Source organism: Scleropages formosus, chromosome 23 (assembly GCF_900964775.1).
Source record: "Scleropages formosus chromosome 23, fSclFor1.1, whole genome shotgun sequence".
NCBI lineage: Eukaryota > Metazoa > Chordata > Actinopteri > Osteoglossiformes > Osteoglossidae > Scleropages > Scleropages formosus.
In genome coordinates, this window is record NC_041828.1 from 20,073,609 (window position 1) to 20,087,461 (window position 13,853).

The following is a 13,853-nucleotide window of genomic DNA, read 5'->3' on the forward strand; positions in this document are numbered from 1 at the left end:
TTTCTTCAGTGGTGTACAGGGAGTTTTAACTAGTATTTATTGGACACCTTTATCAAAAGTGACTTAGTGTTGAATACACTACAGTAAACTACCTACAGTCATTCACACATTTATACAGCAGAGCTGTATAACACACACACTAATTTAGATCCTCTAGTTTATCTGATACACTTGTCTTTGTGCTGCTGGAATCAACCAGAGCAGCCAGAGGAAACTAAGGATGCAAAAGAGGGGCTTGGGGATAGCACTGAACCCCCAGATTTTCACTTTGCTTCCCAAGTACAGTCTTTCATAATCTGTGTGCCCACTCATTACGTGTCACCCCCCCGCAGTCCTAGTAGTCCAGAATGGGGCCTGAATAGTATTTACAGAAATTATGATGGGTAGATTGTAACATGCTAGGTTCTTCCAAGCAGTATTAGAGAAGACTAGTGGTTAGTTCTTACGTGCTTGTATCTTATGGTAATTACAAAATGGACAGTTAGGGCAGTGAGGTGGGAAGGTTGCAGAAGAGGGTTCTCTGACATATCTCCTCCTCCCATTGTGTTGCTCAGAAGGAATGCTCACAACATGGAGATCTTAAGCCTGGATTTAAAGTTTTCATAGGCTAGTCTGGATTTTCAGTTTTATTCATGCAAGATTTATTTACCATTGTGACTTTTCCTGTTTAAATCAGTAGCAATGAGCGCCCCCAATAACTCTCATAACTGAAGTAATTAAATGGTAAAAATGTTTGTGTCACAGAGCCCCAAAATTGACACCCGTTTATGGTAAAATATTACCAAATCCCATTAAAATAGACGCACTACTTCAGTAGTTACCATTAGTTACACCTTACCATACACTTAAGGAACTCCCACAAACATTCACATAATACTCAGTGTTTAGGTATTCAACCATAAATGCAAAAAACAACAGTAAAGACAAAAAACTATGAAAAACAGTTCACATTCACCAAACAAGATAATATGGTGTCTCACAGCATTTGGGTCATAAGCTCATATGTGAATTTGATTCCTGTTCACTGTGTGTGGTGCCTGCATGTTCTCCCAATGCTTGTGTGGATTTTGTTCCAAAGACATGTTTCAGGCTAACTGGTGACTAAATTGTCTGTTATATGTGTGTGTGTGTGTGTGTGCGTGTGTGTGTGTGTGTGTGTGTATACACTGCTCTGGTACAGATGTATCAATGACTGTAGGTAGTTTACTCGTGTGTATCTTACACTGTAAGTCACCTTGGACAAAGGTTTCAGGTCATTAGTTATCGTAAGATGCTTTGGAGAAGAGCATCAGTCAGATGAATAAAAAATGTAAATGTCTTGTGCTCGGCTGTTTGGAGGTACGCAGAGTTTGCCTCCTGTTCATGAAAATTAAAAACAGGTTGGAGGAGACAGAACAGATCTTTGGTGGAGTCCCACATTGAACCGATTCAGCTTAATGCTGAGAATACGGACACAATTCATCCTGCACTCAGAGGAATCTGATGGCACACAGCAGTGGTCCTGGATCCCCATACTCCTGCAGTACGTCTTGTAGCACATGCTCTGGGGACATGGTCAAATGGCTTTTCCAAGTCCACAAAACACATGTAGACTAGATTAGTGTATTTCCATGTATTCCTGTGTATTCTCCCATATTCCCATCCTTCCCCAAATAGCTGTGTCAATTTAATGTCTTCCTGAAAAGCCCAGTTTCTAGTCTTAATTTCAGGATGCTTATAGTCTGCACACTCATTAATGAAGTCCTGGCACAACTACATGTCACTGATGTCTGACCACAGTCTAGGAAGGAGAAAACACATTACTGAGCTGTTAGTGAACACCAAGCTCCCATTTCAATAGAGTGGTGACACTTGTCATGTATGTAGTATGCACTGCTGTCTCAGTTACCCTCTTTCACGCACTCTGTGCTGCCAGTGCACAGAACACGGAAGATATGATAATTAAAATAATAATTAGAATTGAAGAGGTCTCTTTATCCACTGCCATATTCAGCTTCTGCATTACAGTACGTTAGTTACAAACTGATGGTCACTGCGGGTCGTGACACACCTAGCTGAAGCATGTGTATATTGCTTAAAGGCAAGTGAAAAATTCCCAGAGTTTATACTTCTAACATTGACTCAAAAGAAGTATGTTGACCTAAAACAGGTATCCTGCCCTACTGTTTGCTAAAATGCTTTGTGCTGTAAAAAAGATTTTATTTTAATAACTTGTATAGAGATGTGGAAGTGGGGGCTGTTTTTGCACTTATTGTGTGTTCCAGGAGCCCTGTGACATTTCATTTCCGTTCCAAATGTTCATTATGTTCCTGTTCATTATGTGACCGTTATGACTGCCATCAAACAGCTGGGTGCATCAGGAATGGACAGACTTTACTGTCACTGGGGACAAGGCCCCCCACCTCATCCCAGCTCACATCAATGTGTCTGAACTATTTAATTCCCCCCCCCAAGGAGCTCCTCCAATAAAACAAGGGTTCCACCCCCATGGCCTGAACAACAGCTTGCTTTAAGAGTGGCTACTTTTACTGGCAGCTCCCATTAGTGGGATTAGTTCCCCTTGCGCCTGTGCAGCACAACTTGGGGAGTGGAGTGTAAGGCTTTGCCCCCGAAGATGGACGGCCGACCCTCGTGGGACACCCCTCTGCAGTTTGTCCTGGCCTGCGTGTCCTATGCCGTGGGACTCGGCAATGTCTGGCGCTTCCCATACCTCTGTCAAATGCATGGAGGAGGTGAGTTGTCCGTCTCCTGAGGCACACGGCCAGACGCAACTGAGCTCCGCTCCTCCAGCAAGGGAGCTTTTGGGAACAGCAGGTGTAGAAACCCTCAGAAGTGTAACACTGGGTATCATTTACATTTATTCATTTGGCTGCCTCTTTTCTCCAAAGTGACTTATGCTGTTAAGCTACTTACAATTATTTATCCATTTATAGACATGGGTAATTTTGCTGGAGCAATTTAGGGTAAATACAGTGTGTTGGACCAGGTCCTACTCTCCGGTAGGCCTGGGATTCAAATCCCACTTGGGGTGCCTTGTGACGGACTGGTGTCCCGTCCTGGGTGTCCCCCCTCCCCCTCCAGCCTTACGCCCTGTGTTGCTGGGTTAGGCTCCGGCTCCCTGTAACCCCGTATGGGACAAGCGGTTCAGACAATTTAGGGTAAATAGTCAAAGGTAGTAGAACTTGGATCCAAAGGCAGCAGCTGTAACCACTACACCACCAGCTGTCCCAACATCAAAGCTATTCATAAACACAAAGGTCTGCAGTCTGCTGTGTGCAATAACGGTAAGTAATGATGTGACATGGTTATGGATGTAATGTGGAAACATAAATAATAGTATGCAAGTGAATGCCATGCACCTACAGTGTAGATAATCAGTTGTGAAATTGTGCAGAAGTTTTATTGTGACTCAGTTTGGGGTCAAAGGTCAGCTTCAGTTTGGATTTCACTAAGAATAATACTGAGGCTGTGACTGGCAAGGGTGAATGGCGCTCTTGTTAATGTTCATATGAACCTGTACTGCAGTGAAAACAACTGGTACACTTTGTTTTGTTTAAAAAAAAACAAAAAAAAAACCTCATAAGAGTCCAAAGCAAACACCGAAGGAATGTTAATGCTTCCCAACTGGGCTTTTCGCTTAACAGGGAGGCATTTCGGAGTGCGCTTCACTTCAGAATAATCCTTTATCCGACTTAATCAGTCATTTTCTGTGAAGTTCATTTAGTCCAGGCAGGTCATTAAGGGCAGAGCAACGTGCTGGGAGTGAACAGCTGGGCGGTGCTGTTTCTTCTTTTTCTAGCCGAGGACAATTAGAGCTCCTTAGGGTTTCCAGGGGCAGTCCAGCAGTGCAGTCGAGCACAGAGAATGAACAGGTCGCAATAGCTTTTGTCATGCTGTGGACCAGTGTGCGCAACAGGGAGAGACCAGAACACCCAAGTGCTGCCCTATTCACTCCAGTCCTGTCTAGTCTAGATGTAGAAGAAGCAGATTCTACCCAGGCGCTACAACAGAACCTAGCAGTAATTTTATACTTGGTCCCATCCATCTCCCAGTCAGTGCTGTTGGAACAGTGCTAAGGACTATCATATTTTTGGGGCTTATGAAGGAGTCAAAAAATTTAAAAAGCCTGGAAAAAAGACTGTGAGACAGACTTTGACATTTACATTTATTTATTTAGGAGATGCTTTTCTCCAAAGCAACTTCAAATGAACTCTGTGTAGTGTTATCAGGCCATACACCTTATTCACCAAGGTGTCTTACACTGCTAGATACACTACTTACAATGGCTCACTCACCCATACATCAGTGAAACACACTCTCCCTGTGTCACTCACACAAGCTATCCAGTCTATGAAAGCCCTCCCAGTCCATCCCAGCTCTATCCCAGTCCAGTCCCAGGCTCCCTGGAGTATGGCAGCAGTACTTGCAGGCAGGCAGCTCAGGCTCCTCAGTAAAATGCATCATGACACTGGTGGGGCTCCTGTGGAGTCTGCTGAGCTCCACTGCTGTGGGAAAATATGTGTGTGGAAAAGCGTTATGCTCCATATTGGAATTTTCTGAAATATTAATGTGTTCCATGTATGTGTGGAACTGGACTGGTGGATCAAAAGATCCAGCAGAATTACTAGGCTGTAAACTTTGATTAAGCGCTTTCCCATCATTCCTTCGGCCGGCTCCTGTAGTAGTGGATACAGATGTAATCCCACATTAGTTAACACACTCGTCTCACTAATGTGCTAGTGTGAAGTGTAAATAATCTTCCTTGTGCTGTCTGACAGCACCACGCAGTTCATATAACGTTTGTTTGGAAACACGAGGGCTCATTAAAACTCAAATTAAAATTTTATTTGTCACATACACAACCATACACAGTACGACGTGCAGTGAAATGCTTTATACAGCTGTCTGACATAACAATCTAAAAATACGAATAACAGGTACTAAAATCTAAAAAAAATATATACAATCTATTTATGCATATGTAAGAGCAAAATATATAAATATCTATAAACAGATGTTCAATATGGTGTGCAACAGTGCAATGTAATGTGCAAGATCGCGCAGGTAGTTCAGTTTGAGTTTGTATATATGAAATGGAATAGCAGAGGTGGAGTGGTTCCTGGAGGTGACTGGTTTTTCAGTCTTTCGTGTTGTATTGGTTGAGAGCCCAAACAGCCTGAGGGAAGAAGCTCCTCTTCGTCCTCTCTGTATTGGCCTTTAGGGAGCAGAAGCGCTCCCCCGACCGCAACAGAGAGAAGAGTCCGTTGCTCGGATGGTCGAGGTCTTCCACTGTTTTCCTGGCCTTGTTCCAGCACCCTTTGCTGTAGATGGACTGCAGGTCAGGGAGCTCCATTCGGATGGTACGTTCAGTTGAGCGCACCACCCTCTGTAGAGCCCGTCTGTCCTGCTGGGTGCTGTTCCCAAACCAGGCTGTGATGCTTCCTGTCAGGATACTCTCAATGGTGCAGGTGTAAAAGTTTCTTAGCACCTTAGAAGGCAGTCTGAAGTCTCTCAGGCGTCTAAGGTGGTAGAGACGCTGCCGGGCCTTCTTCACCAAGGTGTTAACATGACAGGGCTCATTTGTTGTTTCTCATTGTTATAGAAACACCTGTGATACTGAAAAAAATCACAGATATCGTCCTAACTTCACTTAATCATGTGTTTATGTACATTACATAGTGTGATTAGTCACTTGCAGCATTTCAGCAAAGTTTGTTAAAAAATGGCTGCGTATGAATTTAATATTTTCTTACTTTAGGGGACAGGGAAATAAATCAAGCACCTTATTGAGCCGTCACCAACAGCTTCTGCAAACCATGATCAGTCTGATTTTACACCACTGAAAAGCAATAGCTATCACATCAAATTACAGAAAATACAAAAACTACATAAACTGGGCTATAAATTAGATCATAGCTGAAAACCATTTAAATGAAATAGTAATATTGTGGCTATTTTGCCAAGGACCGTTTGAGGCAAGAGGCAAACCCTGCTCACCTCTGCTAAAGAATAGGATGTGATGGGACAGGATGGCATTGTAGGACAGGGGTAATATTAAAAACAAAAATATGAGAAAAGGTGAAAAAGGCAACATTTGGGAGTTCCGCTTATACTACGTTAATGGCAGAAATCTGATCTGTATCACCTACATTAATGGTTTTCATTACTGCTGTGATAAACCAACTGAAATGAGTGCTGGAGAGTCATCTGTCAAAGGTCAGACTTTGTGTTAGGGTATGAAAGTATTAACCTCACAAGCAGCAATGTGATGGATGGAGGAGAGTCTTCCAGGCCTAGTGAAGGTGTTTTGTCTATTTGTAATCCACTCCAACACCCAGGTGGCTTCATCATCCCTTACCTGATCATGCTGGTTCTCGAGGGTGTGCCCCTCTTCTACATGGAGCTTGCAGTGGGTCAGAAGATGCGTTTGGGCAGCATTGGGGCCTGGAGTGCCATCAGCCCCTACCTTGGGGGCGTGGGTGAGAGCACACACACATACAGAGATTTGTACTGTTTACACATACTTTCAGATGTACTACAATGCATGATCATGTTCATACATGCATATATACATGCATTTATGTTAAAAAAAAATGCAAACACGCACGCACCAACTCTGGAGACAGGAAACCTTCAGAGTCACAGCATGAGAAGCCAGTTGCCCAGTATTAACAGTGTAGGTGAGGAACATGACTAAAGTGTGTCTCTGTCCATGCTGGTTATTGGAATAGAGATGTTTAGTCCCTTTATCTGAATTTGTGCATCTCTAACAAAGACACATGATCAGACAAACAGGCACTGTTTACAGAGTGGTTTGGAAATAAAGGGGAACTTTCCTATAAATGGCGCCAACTGGGACTCTTATAAAGGTAGCCAACTGGCATTCAGTGCCCTTGTTACATACTCTTCTGAGTTTCATTCCCTTCCGCTTCACTTTCTTTTACTAAATACTGGCTCTGCACAGCCTGGGAATTGTGTGACTTTAGTGAGAGTGACAGTTAAATGAATCAGTTACAGACTAACACACACACACTGCTTGTACACATGCAAATGAACTCCACAGTGTGAATGGTGGTCGCTGGCACAGCTGTCTGTGTTTGAGAAAGGCGTACATGTAATCGGTGTGTTTTCCTCAGGTGTAGCGAGTGTGGTGACGTCGCTGTACCTGTGCTTGTACTACAATGTGATCATCGCCTGGGCCTTCTGGTACCTTTTTCATTCATTTCAGGTGAGTTCACCTAACTGCCTACACCCAGATGTGAACACACACCACACATGTACAACATATGAATAAATTAGGTAAAATTCAGTGAAAGTGCTGATCATTAACAGATGCCTTGTGTGGAGGATCTCATGGAGCCTTATAGTACTTAGATGGAAGAAAGTCTTTATAATAGGTAAAAGCTTTAAATAGGCCCTGTCTGACCGGAACACAACCTGAGGGTTAAATGATTTCTTGCTTTGTCTATGTAGGTAAAATTTGAGGATTTCTGTAAGAAGAGATACTCTGTGAGGGGTGCGGTGGCGCAGTGGGTTGGACCACAGTCCTGCTCTCCAGTGGGTCTGGGGTTTGAATCCTGCTTGGGGTGCCTTGCAGCGGACTGGCGTCCCGTCCTGGGTGTGTCCCCTCCCCCTCTGGCCTTACGCCCTGTGTTGCTGGGTAGGCTCCGGTTCCCCGTGACCCCGTAAGGGACAAGCGGTTCTGAAAATGTGTGTGTGTGTGTGTGTGTGTGTGTGTGTGTGTGTGTGTGTGTGTGTGTGTGAGATACTCTGTTTCATACCTATGAACTGCCCCTGGTGCTGCACCAACTAGCGTGCTCTGGACTTCTGTAGTCTTGTGCCTGTGTAAGCTGGACCAGCTTGGACCGACTCCCTGCTGTGAGCTCCCTCTATTGCTCCCCTAGGCAACGCTGCCCTGGGCTGAGTGCCCCGGCAACGAGAATCTGACGGGCGTCCTGCAGGAGTGTGAGGCCAGCTCCCCCACCCAGTACTTCTGGTACAGGGAGACGCTGAACATCACGTCCTCCATCGAGGAGGGTGGTGGCTGGCACCGGGGCCAAGCACTGTGCCTCCTGCTTGCCTGGGCAGTTGTCTACCTGTGCATCATCAAAGGGGTCGCGTCCACAGGAAAGGTACAGAGTCCAGTATCCCAAAGACCTCTTGAGGTACATAAGGTACATCAGGTACATAATACTTTTAAGGGGAAATAAAGTATTATTGTTATTTTTAGTGGCCATGTAAACGCAGAGTTGGAATTTGGACTTCCCTCTAATGGTGAAATGTGAAAGAGAGAAGGTTCTTGTGAAATATGCACTGTTGAGATGACCTGTTCCTATGTTATGGAAAAATATGTCATGAAAACCATGTCAGCTAATGAGGTTGAGTTCACGCCACACCAAGAGCATACGTGATTACCATGAGCACAGCTATGAATCAGTAGAAAGTAACTCCCTGATGTTGTCTTTTTTTGTAGGTGGTATATTTCACTGCCACTTTCCCCTACTTGGTCCTCATTATTTATTTGATCCGTGGAGTCACTCTGCACGGAGCTCTTAATGGCCTCAAGTACATGTTCACACCAAAGGTAAAAACATAACTGTAGTTTCATGGGTTTGTGTGTGTTTTGTGGCAAGTGTGTTGGCAACAGACTGTATTTTTTCATCTAGATTTGTTTTAGTGTTTTTTTTTCCTTGTTGTTGCCCATGTTTTGCATGCCCCCGCCTAACAGATGGAGCAGCTGGCCAACCCCATGGCATGGATCAATGCTGCTACCCAGATATTCTACTCCCTGGGCCTGGGCTTTGGATCCCTCATTGCTTTTTCCAGCTACAATGAGCCACACAACAACTTCGAACAGCAGGCCATCGTGGTGTCCATCATCAACAGCGGCACCTCCATCTTTGCTAGCATCGTCACCTTTTCCATCTATGGCTTCAAGGCCACATTCAGCTATGAAAGTTGCCTGGAAAGGTGATGGTGTCTTACTTTCCCCTTCCTTAACTTCCAACTACAACTCACACCACTGCACTGTGCCTGGACAAAACAGGGCTTAGCTCCACCGAAATTCTCCGCTCTACTACCTTCTCTTCTTCATGATTGAACTGCAACACTGTTAGTGTGTTCTGTATGGTTACAAAACACAGCTGGTCCTGTCAGTACTACATTACCATGGCATTGCTGACTAACAGTGTTGTTTGGCCCAAAACCACAGTCACTGTTATAACTTGGTGAGAAAAAGAACTTAATCTTCAAGTTGTATTTCAGTCAAATTTGACCTATTTACAGCTTTTATCTATTAAAAGGACATTTTTTCCATCTGAGTACCATAAGGCTCCATGAGATCCTCCACACCAGGTATCAGAACACATTAATGATCAGCACCTTCGCTGAATTTTACCTGTTTTATTCATATGTTGTACATCTGTGGTGTGTGTGTTCACATCTGGGTGTAGGCAATGAATGAGTGAGAATAATGAAGAACAAAGAGTGTCCACACACACATACACAGAAGTGGTACCATTTCAAGTAAATGAGGTCTGTGAACCATGAACTCCAAAAAGAACTGAACTTGTGACAATGGCTAGGAACAAAGTTGGTTAAAAGGTATAACACAACATTAAGTGATTATTTATGTTTTTATAATTACTTTATAACAATATAATAAACTGTGTGGTTGCGCAGTGGGCTTGGCCAGTGCCCACTGTGTGGCGGGTCTGGGGTTTGAGCCCTGCTTGGGGTGCTTTGTGGCGGACTGGCGTCCCGTCCAGGGTGTGTCCCTTGCGCCCTGTGTTTCCAGGTAGGCTCCGGCTTGCTGCGACCTTGTTCGAGATGAGCAGTTATAGACATTATCTGTGTGTGAAAGAGCTGTCTAATTTTGGACAGGAACACAAACAGCAGAGGGCTGTCTCTGCACAACCGAAAGATGTGTCTATTCTTGAGTTGAGCTGAGCTTGAGACAGCTGAGTGTCACACCTAACTGTGCTCTATTGGCCATTGTTGTACTGAGTAACTGGTTCTGGACCCATTAGGATGAGAACGCTCCTGTTAAACACCTTCGATTTGGTCGAGGACAGCATCAACAAAGAAAACATCAACCACTGGATGACAGAGCTGAACAGAACCGATCCAGGAAGGTTTTCCAGCTTGTCCACCCAGCTTCAGAGCTGCAACTTGGAAGCTGAATTAGATACGGTAATGTTGAAGTTCGTAATTATCATTTCTATTTAACTACTTCTTTCAGAACATTTTTGGGCTGGATAAAACACTTAATCATTGTATGCGTTCAAGGGGATGTTAGTAAGTCCTATCTGAGTCAATCGTCATCCATCCATCCATCATCAGTAATAGCTTGTTCTAATGCACGATGGTGCAGAGCTTATCCTGGAAGCATAGAGCATGGGGCAGTTTACATTGTGGATGAGATGCCAGTTTATCATAGCACAATAATACACACATACACTGTAACATATAGTATAATATGAAGTCACCAGTTAATCTGAAACACGTGCTTTTACACTGTGAAAGAAAACCAGAACACCTGGAGGAAACCCTAAAAAACACTAAGAACATGCAAACTGTCTGATGGAGCTGGATTCAAACCCACATCCAAACCCATAGCTCAGGAGACATGAGACACCAGTGCTACTTGCTGTGATGTTGATAATATGGCAGATGAATCAAATATTAAACGGACTAATAGTATTACAGTACGTCTGCAGGCGGGAGGCAAGGAAAATTCAAATGAAGGTCTTCTGCACTTACAGCAATGTACTTTCACACTTTGGTGTGAAATCTGGAGTGCTTTGCTTTTTACACTGTTTCACAGGCTGTGGAAGGTACAGGCTTGGCATTCATTGTGTACAGTGAAGCCATCAAGAACATGCCTATATCTCAGCTGTGGTCCGTGCTCTATTTCTCGATGCTGCTGATGCTGGGGGTGGGGAGCATGCTGGGAAATGTGACTGCCATCACTACCCCACTACGTGACTTCAAATTCCTGTCAAGGCGCCTCAGCAGTGAAGCCCTCAACGGTGAGATTGGTCACCTTGCCAGCCCCAAGATGTTACCTCTAACTAAACAAACTCATTAGTATGACCAGCCAGAGTAATACATGTTTTACACTCTCTAATCAGACTGAAAATTTAGATGCTTATGGCTGACTAATGAAATGGGCAGGTGTTTGGTAATTTCCAATTACATGAATGAGCGCTTGCTACTCACCAATCAGATGTATAGGTACTCACTGGTGATTGTTTCCGACCAATGAGATTGACTGGTGTTTGCTGCTGACCAATGAGATTGACGGGTGTTTGCTGCTGACCGATATAGTCTTTGCTTGCTGTGCCTGCAGGGCTGGTTTGCCTCCTGTGCCTGTTGCTCAGCCTGGGCTTTACCACGCGCTCAGGGAGCTACTGGTTTGCGATCTTCAATGACTACGCCTGCACCTTCTCCCTGCTCTTCATTGTGCTCATTGAGATCATTGGTGTCTGCTACATCTATGGACTGACACGGTGTGCTACTGCAAGTGTGATGTGCTCTGAAAAAGGAGGAAGTATATTCTAGCATTTCATAATGAGATAAAATGAAGAACACTGGCTACTTTTTCCTCAGCCAAGTACTAATGGCTGGTAAAGAAAAATGCATTTGGAAGCATCAAGAGCATTCTTTTTTCATAATTTCCAATTACATGAATGGGTGCTTGCTCCTGACCAATCAGAAATATAGGTACTCACTGGTGATTGTTTCTGACCAATCAGATTGACTGGTGTTTGCTGCTGTCCAATGAGATTGACAGGTGTAATTTAACATGTAATTTACAACATTTTTGCCTTTAAGTTCATAAAATGAATTATTTCATCAGTAGTACTTGTTTTACTTGAAAAATTGCTCCAGCTGGTAGGTATTGTGTATACCCACAGAGCCAGTAGGTTCACACAGTTTTGTAAGACTGTGTCCTTCCCGGTCTGAGACAGGTTTGAACAGGACATTGAGGACATGATTGGCCACCGGCCACACTGGTACTGGAAGGTGGTGTGGGCTGTGCTGGGCCCGCTCATCATCGTTGGACTGTTCCTCTTCTACGTTAGCAGCTACATCATGGGAGGAACACCCACCTACCAGGCGTGGGACAAGGACCTGGTAATGTCCCACAGCTGTCTGGGTCATATCCACTCCTTCCACCCTGTCACTGCTTGGATGTGATTTGGCTGTTTTTAGTTAAGCTCCTTCCTTTCCCCTTCTTGGCTTTTGACAGGGGAAGGCCATTGCAAAGACGTACCCGGTGTACGCACAGGCGTTCATCGTTCTGCTCCTGCTGTCCTCCATGAGCTGCGTGCCCCTTGTGGCCTTCCTCTCGTACTGTAAGAGCAAGAAGGAGCCTCAAGAACAGGTTGTCAGCTGCCCTTTGAACTCCAAAGAGGCATCTTAAAAGTGGGATGTATGTCATGGTCTTCCGCTCTCTGGAGGGACTGCCAGCAGGTTTCCATGCTTTGAGCAGAAGCCCAAACTGGAATGAAAGCTCAGCTCCACACAGCTGAAAATGGATTGTAATTGACACACGTTTATTGTGTGCATCTTTTATGCATAAACGGAATGTGCTGTACAGCACTCTGCGTCACCCTGTTGAGAGAAGCACTATGTAAAAATTAATTGAATCTGGAAACTTGTGTTATGTGTAATCTGCTGTCAGTATTAAAAGTCTGATTTTTAATTATATTTAGATTTTTTCTTCATTTATTAATCTTGGTATAGGCATAGCTAAACCAATGGTTTTATATGGGGGAACAGATGATGCTGATTTGGGGAAAGTGTCATTTCTAGTTTGTGGCACTTAAATGCCCATTTAAGATTTAAAGATTTGGACTTGTGAGTCAAAGACCTATGTTTTAGATAATTAAAAAACTGATTGTTGCCTTTGATACTTTACGGATAACATGTATGACCGGCACAATACCACTCCTTAGGTTCTGGATAGTGCTCTTTCTAATTGGCTTGTGTCTGTTCATCGTTCTACTGCCTTCTGGAGACTAATACTTGGTGACAGAATCCGAACTGATGGCGTGGTGTCTCTTCTCTTGGATCCTCACCTGTGGCTACTGCCCTCTGCTGGCCATTGTGGCGTAAACATAACCTCCGCGTATGAGACGTTTTGCTACTTGGGCTAGAAAACCTGAACATCGCAATTCTTACAAATTCTTAATTATTCAAAACACGAGAAACGAGGCACAGTAGTCATGAAATGAAAACTGTAATAGCTGAATAGCTGAAACTACGCGTTTCTCCCACAAAATAGACTACAACAGACCAATTTCGTAATACAGAAAGAAGCCGGTACTGTTGTGTTGTAGAATGAATGAATGAATAAATGAAATCTAATTCATTCCAGAAAGACATTCTGTTTGGTTGCAGCGCCGTGATGTATTTCATTATACTGTACTACTAGTATGTCTCCCGCCGAATGAGGGTTTCTCTTCTAAACCTTTCCATAATTATTTTACGCTAACCGTTGAATATAGGAAGAATTCATGTGAATCGTGAGTTATTCGTAAGAATGCATGTACTGTCATGTGATAGAAAATCAAAATTGTTATAATTGTGCGGAGGTGATAAAAACGAACGAGCCAGCCAGGAGTCGAACCTAGAATCTTCTGATCCGTAGTCAGACGCGTTATCCATTGCGCCACTGGCCCATTGACGATATAAATTCATCATAGCCACACATATACCCATGCAGTACATTTTTCCTTCCACACTATATTTGTAGTTTACATTATTGTAAAGTGAATTAATCGAAAGCAGTAGTAAGGCGTATCAGCCATATTCAGAGAGTTATTAAGCAGTTAGGCGGTGAATCA

The 13,853-nt window shown here is 43.8% G+C and overlaps 1 protein-coding gene and 1 non-coding gene across 2 annotated transcripts; one reads left to right on the top strand and one right to left on the bottom strand.

Moving 5' to 3' along the window:
* Positions 1 to 2,606: 2,606 nt before the first annotated feature.
* LOC108942512 (sodium- and chloride-dependent transporter XTRP3-like) lies at positions 2,607 to 12,613 on the top strand. Its single transcript, XM_018765919.2, has 11 exons — positions 2,607 to 2,732; positions 6,339 to 6,479; positions 7,137 to 7,228; positions 7,905 to 8,132; positions 8,474 to 8,584; positions 8,729 to 8,970; positions 10,029 to 10,191; positions 10,826 to 11,030; positions 11,351 to 11,510; positions 11,973 to 12,138; positions 12,254 to 12,613. Exons 1-11 carry the CDS (start codon positions 2,615 to 2,617, stop codon positions 12,425 to 12,427), a joined length of 1,800 nt encoding a protein of 599 aa, XP_018621435.1. The 5' UTR covers positions 2,607 to 2,614; the 3' UTR covers positions 12,428 to 12,613.
* A 1,002-nt stretch (positions 12,614 to 13,615) lies between these two features.
* trnar-acg (transfer RNA arginine (anticodon ACG)) lies at positions 13,616 to 13,688 on the bottom strand. Its single transcript has one exon. It is a non-coding gene; the product is annotated as a tRNA-Arg (tRNA).
* Between the last annotated feature and the right edge of the window lie 165 nt (positions 13,689 to 13,853).

Coding starts and splice junctions, on each gene's coding strand:
- LOC108942512 (XM_018765919.2), top strand. CDS start 2,615: ATGGACGGCCGACCCTCGTGGGACACCCCTCTGCAGTTTGTCCTGGCC. Junction 2,733..6,338: donor CTGTCAAATGCATGGAGGAG/GTGAGTTGTCCG, acceptor TCCAACACCCAG/GTGGCTTCATCATCCCTTAC. Junction 7,229..7,904: donor ACCTTTTTCATTCATTTCAG/GTGAGTTCACCT, acceptor TTGCTCCCCTAG/GCAACGCTGCCCTGGGCTGA.